This window comes from Paralichthys olivaceus, chromosome 20 (genome assembly GCF_024713975.1).
Source record: "Paralichthys olivaceus isolate ysfri-2021 chromosome 20, ASM2471397v2, whole genome shotgun sequence".
NCBI lineage: Eukaryota > Metazoa > Chordata > Actinopteri > Pleuronectiformes > Paralichthyidae > Paralichthys > Paralichthys olivaceus.
In genome coordinates this window covers 8,526,144-8,549,371 of record NC_091112.1, presented here as the reverse complement: position 1 = coordinate 8,549,371, position 23,228 = coordinate 8,526,144, and the positions used below count along the sequence as shown (strand labels likewise).

Genomic DNA, 23,228 nt, shown 5'->3' with positions numbered 1-23,228 from the left:
CCCCATTCATCCCTTTCTAATCCACCTTTCATCCATCCCTTCCTCCCTCCATCCCTTAACTGCCACCCCCCAGCCATCTACCCTTCAAAGAGCTCCTCTAATGTCTAATATTACACATGCCACCGTAGCTGCGAGAGCATTGATTATCTCCGAGAGAGACGGAGGGAGGAAATCTGACAGTCCCGTCAGCCGGCGATCCTGGGAACGGAAGATGAAAAGGAGAGTATCGGAAGACGATGAAGGGCAATTTGTTATTTCCCTCTAACATATAAAGTGAAGTCAGATTAAAAATGGGGTGGAGCTGATGATGGAGACACGGGGACGAGAGGAAGATGAGCTACAGCAAAGATAACGTACTGCACTCACACACATGCATCCTGTCAATCAAAGTCTCCATCCTCTCAACACCTTTCCAGCAATGACCGTTTCCATGGGAACTTCGACGATGGCAGGACTTCCCTGTGTGGACATCTTGATTTGACCTACACAGATCTTTGTAAGCATCCTGCCTGCTGAGGTGTCACTGAGCAAAACCTTCCTACACTCTCCACCAGCTCCAGATGTTTGATCGGTAGCTGACCCGTATCTCTGACCCCTGTCCGTGGAGGTAAATACGGAATTTCTCCTCTGCGCTTGGTCAATAACTCAATAAGTGTAGAAGAACATCATGAAGAGAAACCTCCTCCTCAACATGGCTCGTGTTGGCAAAAACACAACTGCAGGGTGCAGATGAGTCAGCATATGTATATTTGTGCAGCTGACAACAACTGATTTATGAAACCGCACATCAATCAATTTGTGCATACAATACTGACAATAATTACATAATAATTACAACAGGAAAAAAAACTTTAAAGGCCAATTAGGCAACATTTATTGTTTGGAACAGTGGCCTCCCATGCATGTTTGATTTATTGAATTAGCTGCTGGCTCAGCATCTTTCAATACTTTATGTTTATAAAATATTGATGAATGAAGTCCAATATGTGCAAGTACAAGTAATATACAATTTAGTGCAGCTGAGGGGACAGTAAAGAGACAAGACACATGATTCACTTTAACTAACATCAAAACACCAAACATGCAAACATGTTTCTGATTCTAACCTTTGACCTGGAGCCTGATACTCAGCCTTTAATTGAATGTGAAGCCAATTATTTGATTAAATGCACATTCAAACCAATATTTAATATTTACTGAGACATTTGTCACTTAGGCCACTAGGAGTCTTTCAATTAAAACAATAACAAAAGACCTAGTAAGATGACATGGTAAAAACAGTGTGGATCATGGGAGATAACTGCCTAATGGGTAGAAATGATCTTCATGGAGGAGGTAAAGTTTTTTCATGTTTCTCAGCAAACAGCAAAATAAAATCGTGACCCATTATGTGTGACCGACGGAACCAGTGGAAGGAAAAACACAGCCAACTAGCTGAAGGGCTAGCAGTGTTGTCTCCTTCGTCATACCTGGAGGTTTCAGCAGAGCCAAGCCATGTCACGGGTAAAGCAGATATGACGCAATTAAAAGGCAACTCAAATGAAAGGCTGCATTACCTTGAATAAGATCAGAGATTTCTTTCGGTTTGTAGAACGTTAAAAACATTTTGGATAAACTAAAAAAGTTTAGTCGTTGTTGGATGTCATAGCTTTGATGCAGCATCAGAACTAATCCTGTAATGAATTACTGTGTAAAATTCCACAATGTACAAGCGAGCAGCTTAATGTGAGAGGACCTTTAAAGACATGTGTCGGAGGTCGAGGGGTCACGTACTGTACACTGTGTCCCTTGTAGACGACACCCGGTTCCTTGGCTGTTATGTGTGCGAGCCAGTTGCTGTCTGGTTTGGTTTCAGACATTTGCTTCACCATTGAAACCTGAACTGTCCACTCCGGCTGGCGAGTGGAACATGAGCCAGTAGAGCCGGTGTTGATTTGTGTGAATGTGTCAGCCTCTGACTAATAGCTCTCTGCATTCTTAATACTGTTAAGTTCTTTGCATGCAAACAGACACTAACGATGTCAAAAATACAAGATGGAAAATTAATTGAGTATTTTAAATGCATTATTTCCAAAACTCTACATAGCCCACGAGAAAGAAATACAGACAGTAAGGCATTTGAAATTAGAACACCCCCCTTATGAAACCACATTCAAGCTCACTAGATCCAGATCAGCACCAAATTGCACTTATAAATATATCAGTTCCCTAAAAATTGCGAAATCTTTCATCAAGATCCACAAATTATTTTTGAAAAAACGCTAAAAGATCAAAAAAAATCCTGGATCCACACAAATCCACACAAATTGAATGTGTTCTTCCCTGACCCATACTTCATCCTCCCACCAAGTTTTGCTTTAATCCATCCAGCACTTTTTAGGAAATCTTGTCTACAAACAAATCCAGAGAAACACCACCTCATTGGTGGAGTTTTGATGAAGAATAAACAGTTACGATATCCAAATAAATCACTGCATTACTTAACTGTCACATTAGACAGGGAGCACTTTCCAAAAGATACAACAAAAAAGACATATACTTAACATGGGTGTATTTTTGTAATCTGAACTTTCAGGAATTTAGCAAATACATCCCTTCACCAGTCTAAGTAATCCTCGAGCCATGTCAGACTTTCAAAACCTGGCTCCTTCTTTTCAGCCTTTTGCTCAAAAATGGCACATGTGAATCAAGCGGAGCCTTGAGTGTGTCCGCAACGTGTTCCAGGTTTGAGAAATGTTGGCATCGGGCTGAGCTCCAGTCAGACACTGTGTTCCTTCCCATGGTAAAGGTTATTGTGTGAGGCGAAGAGCACTGATCCAGAGTCTGTTCCTTGGGGACTGTATTAATTGGCTCCAGATGGCCCACATGGTCCTCATAAAAGTCTACCTCACTGCATCTGGCTCTGCATATGCAAGTGTGTATGCATGTGCATGTTTGTCTGTCTTTACGTGCACGTGTATTTTAATAGGGCAACCTTAATGTACATGTTTACATAGATAAGAGCGAAATGTGTATCAATGTTAAAAAGATTATTCTGCACAACACTGTGTGTGTGTGTGTGTGTGTGTGTGTGTGTGTTTTATCCATGTCTTCATACATTCTCATCTGTTTATATTTCTTTCTGTGTTTGTGTGTTTACGTTTGTGTGTCTGGCAGTGTGTTCAGATCAAATCCATCAGCACATAAATGAGAAGAAATTCTGTTTGCACAATTTCTTGAGCCCATAAGATTTTTCAGTCTTTAAAATGTGATGTTGAAAGCAATGATCGTGCTGTAATTGACACCATGTGTGCTAATGCATGAGTCTAAGCTCCATGGTTACTGTTTGAGCAAGAAAAAAACTTTTCTTGTATTGTGTTTAGCAGCAACCCAGACTTTTACCTTTTGTTTTGACAAGTCAGAAATGATAGCAGATTAAGCCTGTGTCTCAAACGTAGAAACTGGTCTACTCCAGACTTCCCACTCTGCCAGGGTTAAAAGTCCACGATGACATATTCAACTTGAGCTTGCAAAACCTTCTGTTTCCCAACATAAAACACTAAAATGGCCGATGCGTGTTCAGTGCAAACAGTCGTAAGTGGTTGCTCACTTTACTCGATGTGTTTATTGCTTTTCTGTCTCCCGGCATTTAGAAGAGAGATATGTCCCTGCAGTGAACTGACCTGCTGACCCGTGTGACCTTCACATATGCAAACAGCACCTCCTTAGACCCCAGTTGCATATACACAGCAAATACATGCACCCCAAACACAAATACACACCAGTCATTAGTCAGTGTGTCAAGAACAAATCCGTATGCACACAGTATTCCTCTTTTTACTCACTATATTCAAAGGACAGCCAGTAGTTTTCTTTTCAAGCTTTCATTGCCCTGAGAGTAAGGTATAGAAGCAAATCATTCTGTATGATCTGTCAGCATTTGGTTTTAATGCTAAACTGCTTTGACATGAAGATTAATGTGACTCTGTGTTATTCAGAGGTGTGATAGTGTTTGTCCAAGTTCAGCCGTGACAGTTATATACTTCAAGCCGTCACAATATGGCTGATATTCATTTGAGATAAAAGATACAGCCGAGTCTGAGTGCGCATTTAAATATAACCTTGGCTACGGGCTCGGACACTTTTTTGAATGAATGAATGAATGAAACAAAGAGATGGGGAGATGGCCTGATAGGCAGATGTGGAGAGAAAAGACATCTTGACAATAGATCGAGCTTAGCTGTATTTCTGTGAATATATACATGCTATATTAGGTTGGATGGAAGTCACCCATTGTCCCCTTTGTCGCCTTAAAAATGCTAATGTGCGTCAAACAAGAGTGGCACCGCACTAAAGCTAAATGTCACTAAAATGATTTCCAACATTAAATGTAGTGATACATTTTTAATTTGTGAATTTCTAAAGTGCTTCATGATTTTCTTCCGTTAAGGCCAAAAAGTAAAATAAAACAAAACCATAAAATGGAGGCTTTGTTACTCAAGGTCCACTGCTCCGGGCTATTTGCCGGCCCTAACTTAAAACCTTATGACCTCTGACCTTGCAGTCCACCTTAAATCACCCTTGGGAGCCACTGACCACAACCAGGTTAGGTCGATAAACATCAGGGATGGTGCTATTTCTGTTTAGCAATCAGTCTAATTAAGCTCCAGTCCCATATGCTGACCTTCACAGACCTGGACTCGACTGAGGCCTTGAGGCTGCAGAGGCAGAGGGCTGTGGCTCAGACAAAGGATCAGCCAGTAGATAGTGTGCAGTGTTTCCTCTAAATTAAAGGAGGGTAGATAAAATGAATAGTTAACATTGATTTTCTTATTGGTCAAACTATTCCTACAAAAGTTCTGTTTCATGACACGTTGAAAGTATCTTGGGATCCATGAGTCACTGAGGTGCACATGTGATCTAAGCCCTTTAAACTCAAACACAGGTTTACACAGATATCCTTATAAGGACCTTCACTGACTTGTATTCATGTGAACAGCGTAACCAAAGCCACCTCTCTAACCTTAACCAATTCATGTCTGACCTTAACTTTAACCACATTTCACATCTTACCCCTAACTTTAACCAAGACTTCAGATATAAGGTTTTGCCTCATTAGGACCAGACTTTGGTCGCCATAACAGAAATTAGAACACACACACACATTTTCCCGAATTGATCAATCCTTCTTCTGTGTATTTCCAATTCAGTGAAGATCCAGGTTGCGATGACAACACGAGACCTTTATAATGGGTCACTGCTCTGTGCAGTGGAGCTCCTCTTGCTACACCTCTGAAACTATTTTTTTCTTCACACATAACCACCAGCTGAGCCGCCTATAATAGCACAGCAGGATTAGCTTTAACTAACCCCCTGAAAACATAATATGTGAAGTTATGCCTCCTGTTTAAGGGAACACCTCAAAATGAGATCATGCACTGTTTTCCACATACTGACACAATGAAATACTGATATTACAGTTATCACAGGCATCTTAACACCTGGGAAATTCTTTCTTATCTGACTCGAGGGTCGAAGGGCAGAGGGTGTACAGCTGTTAAGGCCCCTTGAGGCTAATTTGTGATATTGTGCAATATAAATAAGCTTTGACTCGACTTGCCCTCGGCTAACAACAGGTATTCTAACAATGAAACAGCAAACCCCCTTGAAGCATTTAGAATTTCCCTTTTGCATTGTGCCGTAAAGGCTCCATGCACACAAGTTGTAACGTGGCTAATCTGCGCTACAATCACAGTGCCAACACTTGTATTTGACAGCGATTATGGGAGCGGGTTTGTGCGCTGAGAGACATTACACACTGTGCTGGGTGGTTAATGCTCCTTCGCCCCTTCCATTTCAGCCGAGCGGGAGGCTTTCATAAAGCCGCGGCAAGGCAGCAACAATGAAGAGAGAGTTTAGAGAAGATTTTGCAGACTGATACTCTGACAAGCAGAGGAGGGGTGAGTCACTGACAGACTGACAGTAAAATAAAGAGAGCGAGAGTATTGTACTTAACAGTATTTACTGGTGTTCCAGAGCCTTCCTTTGGCTGCAAAACCAACTGGAATGACACTCAGTGGAGCGCCAAGGCCCAACAGACGCCTTAAATTCAATCAAGCTGCAACAAATTGCAAAGACTCATTGATATCAATCCCCTTAATATTTCTTTCATCAAGATTTATGAATTATTCTCTTAGAAATCGAAGAAAACGTTAAAAAATTTCGCAATGTTGACAAAAGAGGGAATAAAAAATTCTTGTATCTGCCCCCTGATGCAGATCCTGATACAAAAATCCAACATGTTCTTTCTTGGATCACGCCCTCACCCCTCCACAAAATGTAATGGAAATCAGTCATGTAGTTTTACGTAAGCAAACAAACGCAGACCAAAACATAACTGCAGAGTTAGAAATGCTGGTCTGATTAAGTGGCTAAAAGCTTGTTATACTGTCCAGCATTCTAACAGTCAGTCAAAGGTCCATGTGTGACCATGAGCTTGTTTATATAAGTACTCCACTTTGTATTCATCTAATCATTAGGTGTTAGTAGTACTGCGTGGTGTTGCACTGCATATAGGTTCCCTTGTAATAGCGTCTAAAGAAAATCAATACACACATCATGGCCCTCTATTAAAACACACTCGCAGTGTGTGTGTGTGTGCAGGCAGCACCTAATCCCTCATAAATGGGAATGGTGATTATGCATTACTGACAAGAGTCATTGGTTACGCTAGACAAGACAAGTGTGTGTGTGTGTGTGTGTGTGTGTGTGTGTGTGTGTGTGTGTGTGTGTGTGTGTGTGAGAGAGTGAGAGAGCGTGCACACTTGGAATTCATTAAGTCAAAACAAAACAAGCGGCAGCAGCTGAGTGTTTGAATGTGTGTCTTGGCTGAGACAACAGAGAGAACAGATTCTGAGAGAGCCAAAAGTGGGGTTCAGTAAAAAACAAAAAGCGAGGAAAAAAAGAAAGACGAAAAGAAAAGAGGGACAGAGAAAGAGAGAGAGAGAGAGAACAAAGAAATTAAGTTAAGAAGTCTGTCTGAGAGGGGCACTCAACTTCTGATCCAGACACACTCTACACACACTTTCACAGCGCCTCAGAAGTTTGTATTCACTTCTTTTCTTTCTTTTCTTTTTTTACACTCACACAGAACAGCGAGCTGAGTTGCCAGGGACCATTAAAACCTCTCGCAAGCATTAATCAGATGAGCTGAAGTGAGATGCATATTGATCTCACTCTTCTTGTTTCATCAGATAGAGTGCTCAGGATTGTAGAGGCTACTAAATGTATAGCACATTGTTTGACACATTTTAAAAGCTAAATTCCACAATAACATTCTTCTTTGTAGCTGCAACGATTTCCTGCTTGTTTAAAAGAAAACCACGCTGGATTCATGCTTAGATTGCACCCATGACAGCCATAATACAAAATTAAAATACCGATGAATTTCATTAATGAGATTTAAAAGATTTACGAGACGCTGACTTAATGAAGACGCATCTGTATCAGCAATTTGTTTTATGACCGAACTCGACTTCCTTTGTGGATAACCAAAAAATATTGTCATCTGCAAAACAACCAAGGGAAAATTGCGAAAAATAAATATATCACACATTCAAATAAACATGACCTGTTGTATTTCAGAGCCAAAACAACAACTTCCTGGTAAAGACGGTTTGAGAGCTTTTTTCTGGGAACAGCCTTGAAGTCACTGGTGAATACACAGGCGGTATTCATGCACAGAGGTACAGGAAAATAACTAGGTCAGTAAACCATGGCAGTGACGACGAGACTTAGGTTGTAAATGCAAGTTTGTGTGAGTGTGTGTGTGTGCAGGGCCTACACTTGGCAGGGGAACCCCGTTTGGAGAATATGGTCATGATAAAGGGCGACTACAATGAGCTGGCATGTTGGAGGGGATGTGCTGCCAGTATATCCACCGATCTCAGGAGCATGGGAAGGCAAACACAGAGTTGATCTCAAAGACTTCTAAAGGAGGTCGCTTCCTGCCAAAAATCACTTGCACCTGTCCTTCTGTCTCTGCCTCCCTTCCTCTCCCTGCTCCTCCCAGTCTTCCCCTCTCCACAGTGTGAAACTTTTTCTTTTCTCTACTCCACCGCTCCTCCCTTCTGTTTCGGCCAGTGCCAGGTGTAACAGCTCCTGGCATCGTGTTTAGTTGGTCCTGTTCGGGCACTCATGCCAGGGCACCGGAGTCAGCCTTCACACACAAAACACACACACACTCACACACACACACACAAAATAAGCTCTTTAAGAGGGCATGAGGTATTGCCAAGTACTGGCTAGGCTTGTGTTTCATTAGCATCAGATAGAAAGCCTTTCTTCATTCAGCGAGTGTGTGTGTGTGTGTAGTGAACTAATGAAAACCATGGAGCAGGCTGGCCCCTCACTAAACTCCACTCAACAGCACTGCTGGCCATCGGAGCAAGAGAGAATATAAAGAGTGAGACAGTCCTCGTTTTACCTTAGTCCGTCAGTGTTTTTCTTCCCCAGCTGCTAAAGAGTAGACTCGTATTTATGCTTTACTACAATGAACAAGGTCACTTGGTTTTAATCCTGCACTTTCTGACTTCGAGTTCATCTCTTAGCAAGTAGCAGAAAGAAGAAGAGACAAGATGTACAAAATGTAACGTCTCTGGAACAACCTCCTGCAAAATTGTTCTATTTCTTATCTCTTCCGATTGGCCTTCTGTTTCAAAGCCAGGTAGATGAAAGCTGGTAATGACCGAGCTCAGATTTGGAGGTTACAGTATCGAATGACGGCTCGGATGAGACGTAGGCAGGTGCTTGACGCGCAGTGAATGGAGCCTGTATGGGCCGCTCATTACAGAGGGACATCTGCTGCTGTCCGCGCTCCCAGGCTCCGCCCCTAGCTTTACACTGATGCTTTGATGCCCTGTCAATGTGTGTGTGAGCAGAACAAAACAACACACAGGCTCGCACCCACACTCTCAAACACACAGGCACACACACAAACACACCTGCCACCTACAGGAGCCCGCTGTTTGAAAATAAAAATAAAATTACAAGGAAAGAAGGTTTAGGGCTGCTGGCTTGCAAACTAAAAATACGAGCATGAATGCAGTCGTGCACTCTATGTGTGTGTTTGCATGTGGTGCTGAGGCAGAGGAAAAACCATAAGCTCTGAAACACACGTAACATCCATTTCAATCTGCTCACACTATAGAGCGCGTGTATTTGCAGCTAAATCATATTTTCCAGCTTGTTATTTCAAAACCAGCTTGGCGCTGAATGCATCAGAAGTGTCATATTTTCCCAATTTTCCTTTATTCCATTTTTCGAGAACATTTGTCTAAGAGAGCAGCGTCTCTGTAGCCAAAATTGCTATTTCTCACAAAAAAAAATCTGTTTGAATAATTCACTCTTGATCTAAACGACTTCATGAAAAAATTATGGCGGCCAGAAATTAGTGGTTTATTGTACTGTGCAGCAACTTTTTTTTAAATAATTGATTTAAGAAATTCATGGCAACATTCATTTAAGTGGTTGATTATAAATGACTGAAACAGCATTTGTGTTGAAAGCTGAGGGGGTGTTCTCATTAAAAGGACTCAGTGCTCTTTAAATGGTGATACTATTTACACTTCTCTGTTGACTGTCATCTTCTATTACGGAGCTAATGGGCAACTTGCTCTTCTCCAAACAATTCACTGCAAGCACACTTAAGAATGAGGGAAAGGAGGATTGTTACGGGAGATTTTGCAAACAGGATAAATGGGAAGCATGGAGAGACAATGGATAACAGAAAAAAAGGTCAATAAACTGTTTAAAGGAGTTTGTACTAGGTGGCAGCTTCTTAAACCTTAACCTCAATTCATCGCCACTATAACCAAGTTCACACTTTACGATTTGCGCACAATTTTCAAGTTGCTGATGAGTTTCACAAGTTGTCAACAAAATTCCCAGATTGGAGGAAATATTTGATCAGCAAATGCCTTCAAAGTTGTGACTTGAGAGGCCGGATGGTGCGTCGCAGACTCTGACTAGATTTCTAGGATGCTAAATATCTGGATGAGTCTATGACAACTATAGCCAATCAGAGCGCAGGATGGGGTGAATAGGGTGAAGGTATATTAAGAGGTGAGATGCCCCGTGACCTTTTATACTGCACACATCTGTAATTAGGAAAAACCAGCAATAACATGCTTGTGAAAGACAGTGCAGTCCTGGTTCAGGTGGAAAAAACTGAAAGCCTGTCAAAGGGTTGGTGTCAGACTCCGCTGAAAAATATGGCCTCAGCCACTCTCTCAACTGTTTCGAACTGTGACATCACTAAAGTGTTTCACCTTTCCTCCAGCTCGATGTGTCATTCTGTGAGCAGGGTGACATATAAGAGCAGGAGGATGTCTGGTTTGGAGGCCAGACAAACTAGTCAGGGGTTTTACCCGGGGAAAGATCGTGCAGTGTTTGCTGATGCCAGTCAGTTGTGTCGTACTGCTCTGTGATCCTATGACCTTTGAGGAGTATGATCTTAAGATGCACTTACAGTTTGCAACATGTGTCCTAAGTTCCTCATCTCACTTGTAAACTCATCTGTTCACACTCACAGTAACAGCAGCAGCCGTCTTTGGCATGAATTCACACACACAGATGCCAACAGACACACACACATCTCCACTTATACAAGAGCCAGGGCTCTATAAAGCTCTTTAATGACCCATTGACTCACAAACAGGATTAGAAAACCTTATAAGCATCTCGCCTCACCTCTTCTTTGCAGGACCGTCCTCGCAGTACTCGCTGCTCCCGTCCAGGCCCTGAGAGCGCAAGGACCCATCTTCTTTGTGGCTGCCCTTTGATCCCGAGCTGTTCAGCTGCCCATTGGCGAGGGAACCTGGAAAACACAAAGCGCCAAAAAGGCTTAGAGTCAAGGCCAACATATATTTTACAGACCACTCATCTGAAACCTTCCGCCTCCGGATATCTGGCATGGCCCTTTGTCAGTGAGCATTCCCTGTGTCTTGATATATGGCTTAAATATTTGGGGAGTATACAAGGTTTTTATCTGACAGTGTTTATAAAGCCTTCTGTTTTTGCCTTTGATTTAGTGGAGATACATTTCTATTGATAAGGTTAGCTATGTTTTATCCGACAGTAGAGCGTAGAGAATACAGGAGAAATTGGAAAGACAGTCAGAGTGAAGAGGAAAAATACAGAGTGAAAACAAATTATTCAAGAATCTAGACTGAAAAATACAATGACATTAACAATGAGCATCATGGAGGTTAGTTTCAGGGTGATCGGAGAGTTACCCATCCACATTTTCTCTTGTTGAATGCCAATGCTGCTGACGTATGGATGTGCGTCCCTTGACAATGAATTGATAAAAAAAAAGCCCCAGGCAGCGGGGGAAGTGAAGGCATTTTGCTGGACTTGACATTCTCAGCGAGCCCAATTGACAGAGACCTAATTAAATATTTAGCAAGCAACACACAAACAAAATCAGCCCCCGGACAGATTCTTAAATCAAAAGCAACAACGTGCTCCGAGAATTCAAATTAGGTCAAACAGAGGGGTGCAAGTCAATGGTAATTAAGGGAGACAAGAAAATCAAATAAGTTGCACAAGGTGGTATCGGCAATTCTTTTTGGAACGTGTCATATAGGTCCAATTAAAAAATAGAGTGTGAACCAACCAGAGACAAAGGGTCAGTCACATGATTTAATCACACTGATTAGATAACATCAGATTTATATGATTATGTCACGATTTGACATTAACGGTATTCAACAATTTTACCTTATTTGAAAAGTATCCTTACCCGACTTGAGTTTTGGTTTTGCAGGTTGTTAAATTATTTATTAGTTTTTTTGGGAAAAAAACTAATAATAACTTACTGAACCTTCAACCTCCCAGTGGTTTGTTCAACTAAAGCCGTTTTCAGACATGAACTCTGGGGAAATGTCCGGACAATTGGATCCCGACATTTTCCAGAGTTTGGCTTTCACTTCCTGCCGCATGCCTATTTATCTCATTTTACTTAGGGGCTGCCAGGAAATGTCTAGGGGAACTGGCCCTCACATTTGCATTCTCACATACTGGAAATTTTCAGGAAAACATCTGGGCTTCAGTGACTGTCTGAAAGTAGGTTAAAAGTTCTGCTGCCTTGTATCTTTTCCTCTATCAACACCTTCCCACTACTATCCCCTCTTTCTTGCTGCATGAGCATTCATTGCCTACCCGGCACACCCAGTGAAATTCCATTTGACTGAAGGTTCACAGGGAAGTGCCACTCAAACTGCACCGCACACGCCTAATAGTGGGTGTCAGAAGGAAAATAAATTACGATAATAAGGACAGTGGTGCAAAGGTTAGGATAACAGGCAACTTGAATGATATCCCGCTTGCAAAGACGCTACTGTTGAACAAGCCCAGGCATTGCGTCATCCGAGAAAAAAAACCATTGGGATGAGGAGAGGAGTAGTAAGATTAAATGATAGTGTAGGAGACAGGATGAAGATGAGAAATTGTGGAGCAGGTAAGAGATCTTTTTTTAGATTTAACAGATATGTGCTGATATGAGCTGAACGAGCTCACACGCCATCAAATTCTAATCACTGCAAAGACAGGATGTTGGGTTCTCTCACACGCACGGCACGTCAGTACCTGAACGCAGAGGTACAGTCATAGGATACACATCATTGCGGTCAGAGAGTTAACAAGTGCCGGCACGGTGACTAACGCCATCGCACTTTTGTCAATGTTTAAAGTTGCAGTTGGAGAGCCACTCAGTCTATATGCTATGGGTGAATCACTGCCTTAAAATGCCTTGGTTTGCACGAAAGGCTTACATCTGTACATCTTAAATCAATCATGAGTTTCACTAAAAGTACTTTGAAGTTTCAATCAAAGTGCTATTGCACAAAGAAGAGGGAAAAAAATCAAATGGAAAATTCAATTAATCAGCATTTCTTTCATTTCATAAAAAAAGATAAATTCCAAAGATTAAGACTCATTAAGACATTTCATTACTTAATGTGGGACGATGAAAAATATGTTTCCTGGAGAAGAAGATTTCCAAAATGATAATTAGTGGAGGCACTACAAAGGGGGAGACGGAGCAAAGACTCTAATCACACCTGCAGGACAATGTGTTTTGTCAGTGAAACTTCCACCAGAGGAAAAAATAAAAAAGCAAAGTAGCTAATTAACTTTAATTGTGCTCAGAAAATGACTGACGCATGATGTCCCCACAGGACGCAAACAAACATGCCGAGGCCCATTTCACCGCCCCCCTCCTCTTTGCCTCCCCCCTACCATCCCTCCGAAGAGTTGTCTGACATATGCTGGTTGCACATGAGTGCTCTTCTGAGGGGCAGAGCGGGGAATCTTTGGAAAGGCAGAGAGGCCTGGGGATGGGGGAGACAGGCGGGGAGCCAAGGGTCCTGTGCCCGTAACTCAGCCATCCTGGTGGTGGTGGAGGACTACGACAACTGGCTGCGTAAAACCTGAGGGGGGTGCAGAGGGATGTGCTGGTGTGCCATCCCAATTGCTGCTCCATTGGGGGTGGGTTTCTAATCAGATTTACGCATGCTTAACTAAGCCCATCGCCTCGCTACGTTCACCTCAGAGTCCCGGGAGAGCAGGAGGGGAGAGCAGAGGTACATACCGTAACACGGCACATCACAGGGCTGAGAGGAGCTTATTAGTGTGAGCTTCGGTAATAAGTGGAGGTATGGCAGAGCAGTCATGGCATAGGAAAGACAATCATCGGGGCAGAGTGTGCCCTTAAAGATTGAAGTGTGAAAATGAGTGCTCTGCCAAACATAATGGACAGAGAATGGTATAAAGGCTGTGGATACAGCCATGATAAAATGCTTACTTGTTTCTAGGTTGGCAGATATATGGTAATAATCTTCCTTTTAATACCCCTCTCATTAATAAACAATTCTGTACGATCTGCAGTTGAAACTCTTATGTTATACAAGATTTTATTCTTATTTTCTCTCATGTAAACATGAGCACTAAAATTTTATCATGTTCTTTGTGCAAGCAATCCCCTGTGCCTGTATATAATTAAAAAAGATGGAAGTATAAAAAGAAACAATGGGTACTTTTATTTTGGTGAAATCCCCAAGAGTATAACTATTCTGTTTGATACTAGAAGTAGAAGCAGATACTAAAATTGACCGCCTGGAAAAAGGATTTGAAAAAAGCCAGAAATATATTGTTCTTCCTCCCAAAATTGGACCCCACAACACTGCATGACACTCACCACAAGCCAGAACAAAAGCAAGCAGCAATGTGCAGTTAGAAACATGGCATCTGCTTTGTGCAGCTCAAGGCTGTAAATCCACAGCATCAAAGATGGTATTGGGTAATGGTCTGAGCTGCTGTGTAGAAGGAGCACATGGGGACGGAACAGATGCAATCTCCTTCACTCACTTGATTCAATACCTAAACTCTTCCTCTTTTGGCTGAGTTTCTTTCATTCACCACCTTTCATCCCTCCTTCTATCTTTCTCTCAGCTGGTACTCCTTCATCTCTCCACAGGCGCAGAGGCTTTAGCTGCCACGGCTGCCACTCTGGCCACGCAAGGAGCGAGTGGCGTGTGGGAATACAGACTGACAGCAGAGTTACAGTTACAGACTTCTGAAGGAAAGAGGACGACATGCATAAAAATGGGTGGGAACGGCAGGTCCAGACAGACGGCAAGAGAAAGAGAGGGGACAGTCGGAGAAATGGGCAAACCCTCTCCTCAGCCCCTCCAGGGTTTTGGCCGGCAGCCAGATCCTCCATCAATAGCACTCAGGGAAATGGAGAGGGAGGAAAGGAAAGAACGGGAGGGGAGAGAAGCGGGACAGACGAGTGCAGCGGAGGGAGATGGCGAAGTAAGGAGGCACAGGAAGAAGATGCAGCTTTAACGATACGGAGAGCTGGAGAGGATGGGTGGGAAAGGACAGGGGGAAGGAAAAGAGGGGTGGTGATGGAAACGGAGGGAGAGAGGGAGGGTTTGGGTGACAGATACTGTAGATAGTTGAGACAGACAGGGCAGAGGACAGGAAGGACAAAGCGGAAAAGAGGGAGAGGGTGAGAAAGAGGGAGACAGAGATGGATGGAGGGAGCAGGAAGGAGAAAAGGACCAGAGTCCTATTGATGTGTAATGAAACCCTGCATGGGGGGGACCGGAAGGACAGATGGATGGAGGGAGATAGGGATAAGAAAAGGAGAGGAAGAGGAAGAAACATGGCCACGATGGAGAGGGAGTGCGGTGGCTGAGCGGAAGCTGGCATGCAGAAGGGCATATTGTCATTTGGTAAATAATGCACCGAACGAGCACGAGAGACAGGAAGTGTGATGGACGCGGAGATGGATGGCTGCCAGCGGAGAGGGGGGTAAAGTGGCATGGGGAGACGGCATGATTGCTGGTTATGGGCAGAAAGAAAGGCTGGGTGGGTGGGGGAGATGGACTGACATGCACGGACATACACATACAGCTGACTGACAGAGCACCACACCCCCTCGAAAACAGATAGCCACCGCTGTCACGCAGTCACAGAGAGAGGAAAGAGGTGGTGGCCGGGGATGGATGGAGGTATGTGGGGAGGAAAAGATGGAGAGGCAGCCACCTGGGGAGGGAGACAAACGCCGCTCCGCTGAGGATTACAGCCAGGTATCGCTTTATAACTCCTTCAATCAGATGATACCTTTTTCTCAAAATGGTGGACAATCATCTTGAAATAGATGACCTTGTCTAACGAGGAGCAGATGAAGAAAATACTGACAGAAGATTAAGTGGGAACTCTAGATAATTAAAGTACTCTTCTTAGATCATTGTTTGCTGAATATACTTGGATTCAGGCTTTAAGTTTCGAAATACATCACTTGGGAGTATGATGATGGACATTTTTTATATTTATTAACTGAGAATTACAATTTGAAAACAAAATTGTTAAATGTCAACTGTTTTTCATAGAAGAGTAAAACACATTATTAGTTTTACTTTCCCAAGGTGGTGCCTTGAAATTGACTTTAACACAGAAAAGCAATAAAACCTCATTTCTAAACTTCTGCTGTTTTTGGTTTAACTATGAATTAATTATCAACATTTTCCTTGATTCATTTTCTGCTGGTAAGTGACTCGTTAACTGACAAATGAAAATAATCTCTAATCTGTCATTTGCTACAACTCTGTCTTACACGTGATGATTATGTACATGCATGGCCTGACTCTCCAAAATGGCCGATAGTTTCACAGTAATGTCTGCGTGAGCCTGCAAACTGTGGCACATGTCTGCCTTTAACATAAGCCCAGACTCTATAACCCGCAGTCCTCTAAAACAGCAGGGTTGCCCATTCAGGATGAAGCGCACGCTGAGTGTGATCCTCCAAAATGGCTGACAGTTTCACCGCGGCGTCTTTACGCGAGAACAGGAAACCGTGCCGCTCGCACAGCCTCCAAAGCCTCGCTAACCCACGGTGCTCTAAAACAGCAGGACCCGTCTATTCAGCCCCGGCTCCCTTTTGTGTCAGCGCGGGCTGCTGTCGTTACCCCCGGTGCGACGGGCCGCCGATGCTTTCTAATGAGTCATTTTTATTCAGGCGATAAGGTCAGCTACCCGCGGTGGCTTAAAAGGCCCTGAGGAGTTGTGGAGTGGCAGCCGCGAGATGCCAGACAGACACACGGAGATACAGAGAGGGGAGGGGCCCTCGGCACAGAGAGAAGAAAGGAAGGAAGGAAGGTGTGAAAAATATATATTAAAAAAAAAAAAAAAAAAAAAGGTAAGATACATTTCAAAAGAGATTTCCCTCTACTCTCTGTCTGCCTGTCTCTCTCTCTCTCTGCCTCGCTGGGTGACTGGCTGGCTTCCTCGGCTGGGCGTGAACTTTCAGAGGCTCTCTTTTTTCCTCCTGTTTCCTTTCTTCCAGTGTCTGGTTTGTGTTAATGTCAGCTGAGAATAGCTTCTGAGGCACGTGTGAAGTTCAAATCTCCGCTGTTGGCTGGCTGAGGGTTTTTTATGGGTGGGAGCACCGGTGTCAAACAAAAGACACGATGGCAGCTCAGTTCAAAACAAGCCGTTCATCTTTCCCCCTATGCTCTCACTCTTCCCGTGTTGTTTCAGGTTTACAACCGCAAAATCCCTCAACTGTTCCTGGAGCCGACTTCCACCTGGAATTGTATTTCTGTCTATCTAAGCAACTTCAAGTATTAATTCATATCAGGTGGGTTTCTATTAGTCTGTGTTTTAATGAGCCTGGATCCCAGAGTGAAACACCAGAGCTGGAAAAGATTAACATCGCGTCCACACGTGTTTTTCTTGTGCGTGATACTGTGGAAGACCTCATCAGAGTCCCTCTGTGCGAAGTGTAAACATTTGGAAACAAGTGGGAAACGCTTTCAGTTTGAGGGTCCCTTTGAGGATGTGACACTGAACAAGCGGAGCCAGAAGACTGCAGCCCGCTGACCCACAACAAAAGGCGACGGAGGGTCCTTGATCATTTGTTCTCATTGGATTCCTTCTATGTAAAGTGAGTGAGATCAGGTTGCCCCGAGCAAAGGAAAACTTGCTTAGTTTTCACTTGCAAACAAACTAATAAAACTGTCGCTCGCAATAAAGGGGATGAAAAGCTAAACTGAGACACTAACCTCAGCAAAGCCAGACAGAATTGGCAACGCTGACATTTAGTCCACAAAATGCTAGTGGAGCAAATCCCATGCTTCTTTCATTTTGTCTTAACAGCATGAACGTTTTCAACATGTCAAATTATTGCATTTGTTGAAAGCCTTTCATTACTGTAGGGCTGTTCACGAGACACTGTTTGCAAAGTCCTTATTTCAGCTAAATACAAAAACAAGGGAATGTTTCCTTTAAATGAAATTTGATTCTTTATTTCCTGTCGTTCACAATGTGAAAATTAATCCACTAAAATACCAAAGATATCATACTGTGGAAAAATGGAGAAAACAATGTTTACCCAGTCAAACAAACAGATGGGAAGATGATGTCATAGGCCATGATTAACACCCATCTCAAGTGATATGATCACTAATGGACAACTGGAAGAACTGTATGAATGCAGGCTAGATGCATTTGAGATCGGATCAAATATGCTGCCATATTCTTATAGCAGTGTCAACTCAATGCATGCTGGGTCACATCGGAGAACCGCCTGCTCAGCTAACTACTCTAAGCCACCACAGTTTCAAATGTTTTCACACTTCTCTCTGCCAATACATTGATTTATTTGCGGTCACCACAATCAATATTAACACTGACTGCCACATATCGATACCACCAGGTATTGATTTCCTATGGGTTTTTCTATGATTTCATTTTGGTAAAATAATCGCACATTGATTCACTCAGCCCATCCTTGTCCTCTCACAGAATAACACAAGAGCAAATCAACAACAGATCCATCTGAGAAATCGGGCCGCATAAAAAAAGCATTGTTTTGTTTTTTGCAAGAAGAAATTAAATCCAAGAGCATTTGAAGATGGAGCAAGGAAGTGAGATGTGATCGTATCTTATTCGATGCCTTCTAATGTCAGGTGTGAACTGACAAACTCAGAACTGTCCAGTTGAGTACATGTGCAGGATGTGGATGAACTCACCATTGGAGTTTGTGGTTCCATCGCCATCCAGCTGCCTTTTCTGTGCACTCCTAAACTCCTTTAGGGAAAGGTAAAGCACCTTTCGCATCACCCGCTCCTCCGACCATGGGATCCCATCACTGTCATCCTGTGAAAACATCCAACAGAGAGAGAACACATGAGTTCAGGGCATTATCACAGACAGAATTTTTTTTTTTTTTTTTTTTAAATAACATTGAGTTTCTAAAATCACCAGACATTCAAATCTAAAAAAAAAATCTAACCTAGCATACAAGACAATCAACAGTCTGTTAATATGCACGGCAGCTTTGGAAGTTTGATGATTGTTTATGTTGAGGGTTTTACTTTGTTTCTATCGTCACACAATAAATGTTTGAGTTGAGGTCAAAGTCAGGAAATGTTTACAAAACACTTTTGTTGAGACGTCCAAGTCAAAACAAAACCTTTCAGGCTCATGTCAGCATGGCCTGTAAATTCAAACTCTGTGTTATGCATCCCCTCTAAAAACAGCCTAGAACTATATTTATGTATAACATCAATAACTGCGCCGAGCAGAGCACTGTGGAATTTAATGGGTGATTTTTATTTTGTATAATTTTCTTTCAGAATAACAAGTCAATCTGGGAAACACAAAAATGTTTTGTTCAATGCATGAAAACCAAAGAAAGCTTTAGTGAAACAAACAAAAGTTTTAATATAAGAGGAATCTCCATGTGCATTGTTACGGTTTCATCCCTCCATTTCTCCCACCATCGTGACATTAGCATGACACAACATTAGCATAACATAGCATTAGCTTGCAGCTATAGACACAAGGCAATGCATTAGCATGACAATGCGCGACGGACGGCATCTCGGCACAATGCCGTGATAGCAGAGTGTTATGGTGCTGAATAGGTAGGAAGCAAATGAAAAAAGCATCATGGGACTGCAAGTTCATGTGTTGCTAATCTCTCCCAGCGAGACTGAGACAGAGGACGTTATTGTCGGAGGGGGTCAACAGAAGTCACATACGCACAACACATCCCTTTTCCAAGACACGTCCCCGGTCGGTTTCTATCCGAGGCAGCAAGCACGAGATGGCACAATGCATAACACATCAAAGCTGCTATATACTACTAATAAAGAGTTTAAACAGCTTAATAGAAGAAGAGAAATATTCCGCTGCAACATGCATTGTTAAAAGGGTCTTTAGAGTGCGTCCAACTGCAATAACCATACTTCTCTCCCCCCCTCGCTGCCTGCACTCACTGCTCTGGCAGCTGTGTTTGATGTCGAACAACACTAATGACTAAAGGAAATGAGATTAGGACATGAGCAACAACAAAGAGGTATTAATAAATAATGGAAACTGAACGATGCTTTTCTCTCATCACGCCACGAGGCGAGTCGATCTCAGCTGTAAGGTTTTGAGAGAAGAAAACACTTTGAGGATTTGTGCAAAAAAGTTAATGTATGCTAATGATGTGAATTAAAAACACATTTCTGATCCTGTTGACTCATCCCAGGCAGCGTGCTTCCTTCAGTCTGAGTCAAGCGAAATGTAAGAGGCGACCTGAGTGGGAGCGCGTTCTGATCATCCAGCTGACTGAGATCACTTGAGTTGGCTCGGGCTAAGTGGCTGGCAGACATCTCGGTGACATCTGCGCGGGCTGGAGGTATTTTTTTAAATAAGAAATCTCCACCTCACGCTTAAGAAATTACAACAAGACGTTTTTATCGCAGTTGTAACAACAAGATAACAGTCACAGCGTTCCAATAAGAGTGCACGAGTGAGCTCTTGAAAATAAATAAATAAGAGAGGAGTTCAGATGACTGCGGTCGGGGTATCATAGAAACTTAGTGTGTCAGCCGGTATTTTTTCTCTGAGTGTATGAAAGAGAGAAACTTAATCTCATCCTAATATTATGCATCTTCCCACAGCCAGTGAGAGTAATGCTACAGAAATGACTGCACTTCATAAACGTCTTCTCTCTGCTGGTGCTGTCGATCCCCTCCTGTCTTGAATTTTCTGCTCACACCCAGTCAAACAGTAAAGATGTTATGATGCATGAAGTATCCGTTACGAGCAGTGCAGACAACCCACTGATAATTATAGCAGCATCAACACAAGGTGTGTGCAAATGTTTCTCAGTTGCATTTCAAAGTTGACAGTGTGTTGGGTATAAGCTATATAGTGAAAGGTCAGTGGATTATTTATGAGGGTCTGGATATTTCCTAGAGTTTCACATAGAAAGAACGGAGCAGGATTTTGTCCAAGTCCGAAACGTTCACACCATCAGGAAAATGTCAGAAACATTGTGTAATTTCTTATCACTATAAGCTCTCAAATGTCCTCGTCTTTCCAAGTCGACATCTTCATCAGCTCCTTCTATGTGTATGGCTCCTCTTTTTCATCTCGAGGTATTTGTATTTTTGTTTTCTTCAGTTTTCCTGCTGTATTCTCACATGACCTTACTCTGACATTTTCCCAAATATTTTACAAGGGGCCTGGCAGAAAAAGTTTCAGAAAGCATGTGCAGCCCTTCAGGAAAATTTCAGCAAAATGTCTGGAAGCAGCTAATGTAAATGAAACACTTCAGTAATTACAACAAAACTGGCACGACCTCATTCACTCACTGGAATCAGTTTATAACTCTTAATTTGTTCTGACAATATTGACAAGGCTGGACATTTTGCTTGTTTATTGTATTTTTCTTATTTTCGTCTCTTTAACAGATAAAAATAAGCTTTTGCAGAATAAGCTTTTGATTTCCCAGGTCTCCTCAGCACTCACCAAAAAAAAAGGGGGGTGGGGCAAGATTAAACACTGGGTGTCTGCACATGATGGAGCTGACAGGTGACAGCCACATCTGCCTGCATGCAGCCGGCATGCTGGTGCTGGCACACACACACACACATACACACTCAAGCGAGCGGACTGTTCGGTGCAGCGGTGCTTTGCAGCCTCTGACAGAGGTTGATAGGGTGTGTTTTTTGTGTGTAGTATGCAGTCCCTCATTACACTGTCACATATGACCACACACACACACACACACACACACACACACACACACAGACACACAGACACACACACACAGAGAGACAGAGAGAGAGAGAGAGAGAGAGAGAGAGAGAGAGAGAGCAAGTGTACAATTATGCCATTTTCTCCTGTAGTTAATGTCATCTAATCCATTCTGTGCGGGCGGGCGGGCGTGCGTGCGTGCGTGCGTGCGTGCGTGCAAGCCTGCCAGGTAAGAACCAATTACCTAGACAGTTCACTGGCATTCTTTCCCTCGTGGTGTGGCACAAGGCCAACAGCACAGCAACACACGCACGCACACCAACACACACACAAGGGTTACAAACCCTCACACGTCCAGCTTCTATGGTATCCATATCTCTACCTGACACACACAGACACAACACATAACCGTATTGAGAGTGAAAACAAGTTGAACATTTTCTTCCCTCCGAATGCAGACCTTAAAGTTCATCTACATTTCACTTCTCTCACTTTCTCTCTGGTTCTCTCCCAGTCGTTGGCTGCGTGCCACAGATATTTCCTGAGCTGTGTACACACACACACAGCAACAAGGTCTGGGAAGTTAAAAAAAAAAAAATGCTGACCGACTTTTCATCAGCTGAGAGAAAAAGAGTGAGCACTAAAGCCGTGCTCCATTTACAGCTGCTGCACCTTTATACCGCCTCAATAGTCCTCCATTCTTCAGAAGATCGTTTAAATGGGTTTTCACAACCTTTGCTCAACTGCAGGTTAACCGTTTCTTTGACCTAAGAGGTGGATTGAAATCTGTTTTTGGCCGAGGCGTTCTGCTCCTTTCACTGGATTTTCGGTCACAAAAGCCAGGCTCCTTCCTCTGAATGGGTCTGAAGATTCAAGGTGTAAAACTGAGCGGCGATGGACAGCGGCAGCGTGCAATTTCCCACTGTATCTCTCTGCCTGCCAGAGGGTAAGTGTAGCATGACAGAGGAAGGGAAACATCTACTCAAATAAGCAATAAAACCAAATTGGGTTGCGTCTCAGTTTCTCATACCGTCGCTGCAGTGTGTGTGTCTATATTTGTGTGTGTTTTTTTGAGATGTTGCCAGAGCTCTTGGAAAGAGAGCAATACAAGCCGAGCACTACCTGGCACCAACACGCACACACATCGACAGCAGCTTCCATCGGGCTGGTGGAATTCCACTAATGAGTGCAAGAACCATTTCTGTGTATGTAACCAAGAGATGGATCAGGAACGCTGTGTGGCTGCATTGTCTCCTATAAAAACCCATCCCCCCAACTCCACCTGACTACACAGGTAAAGGGTTAATCATACTTTCCGCATTCCGCGTCTGCCGAGAGTTGCTTATTTGTTCCTGTCACATGCTCATGGTACTTGATCCCACATTCCATTCCAGCAGGTGAATATATTGTACCTGGAGCATGTGCAGTTGATGCGTACAGTCAGAGGTGCTGCATTTTGGGCAAATGCTTGCAGACCCCAGCAGAAACCTACAAATTCCTCTTAAATCAACCTGCAAAAACCACATAAATACATACAGACATCTATAGGTATACTGTGTCTGTCAAACACATTTCAATAAATCTAAAATGTGCAGTAAATTGCATTATATCATTCCCAGAGGGCTTCTAAAAAAAAACTTTTCCCC

At 42.9% G+C, this 23,228-nt stretch overlaps 1 protein-coding gene across 1 annotated transcript in view; it reads right to left on the bottom strand.

The window, feature by feature from the left end:
- jarid2b (jumonji and AT-rich interaction domain containing 2b) overlaps nucleotides 1-23,228 on the bottom strand; it is a 103,727-nt gene that overhangs the window by 36,760 nt on the left and 43,739 nt on the right. The window contains exons 2-3 of the mRNA XM_069515977.1: nucleotides 18,579-18,705; nucleotides 10,729-10,855 (exon numbers count right to left, since the gene is read on the bottom strand). Coding sequence (XP_069372078.1) covers nucleotides 10,729-10,855; nucleotides 18,579-18,705 — 254 coding nt within the window. The remainder of the gene's footprint in view (nucleotides 1-10,728; nucleotides 10,856-18,578; nucleotides 18,706-23,228) is intronic.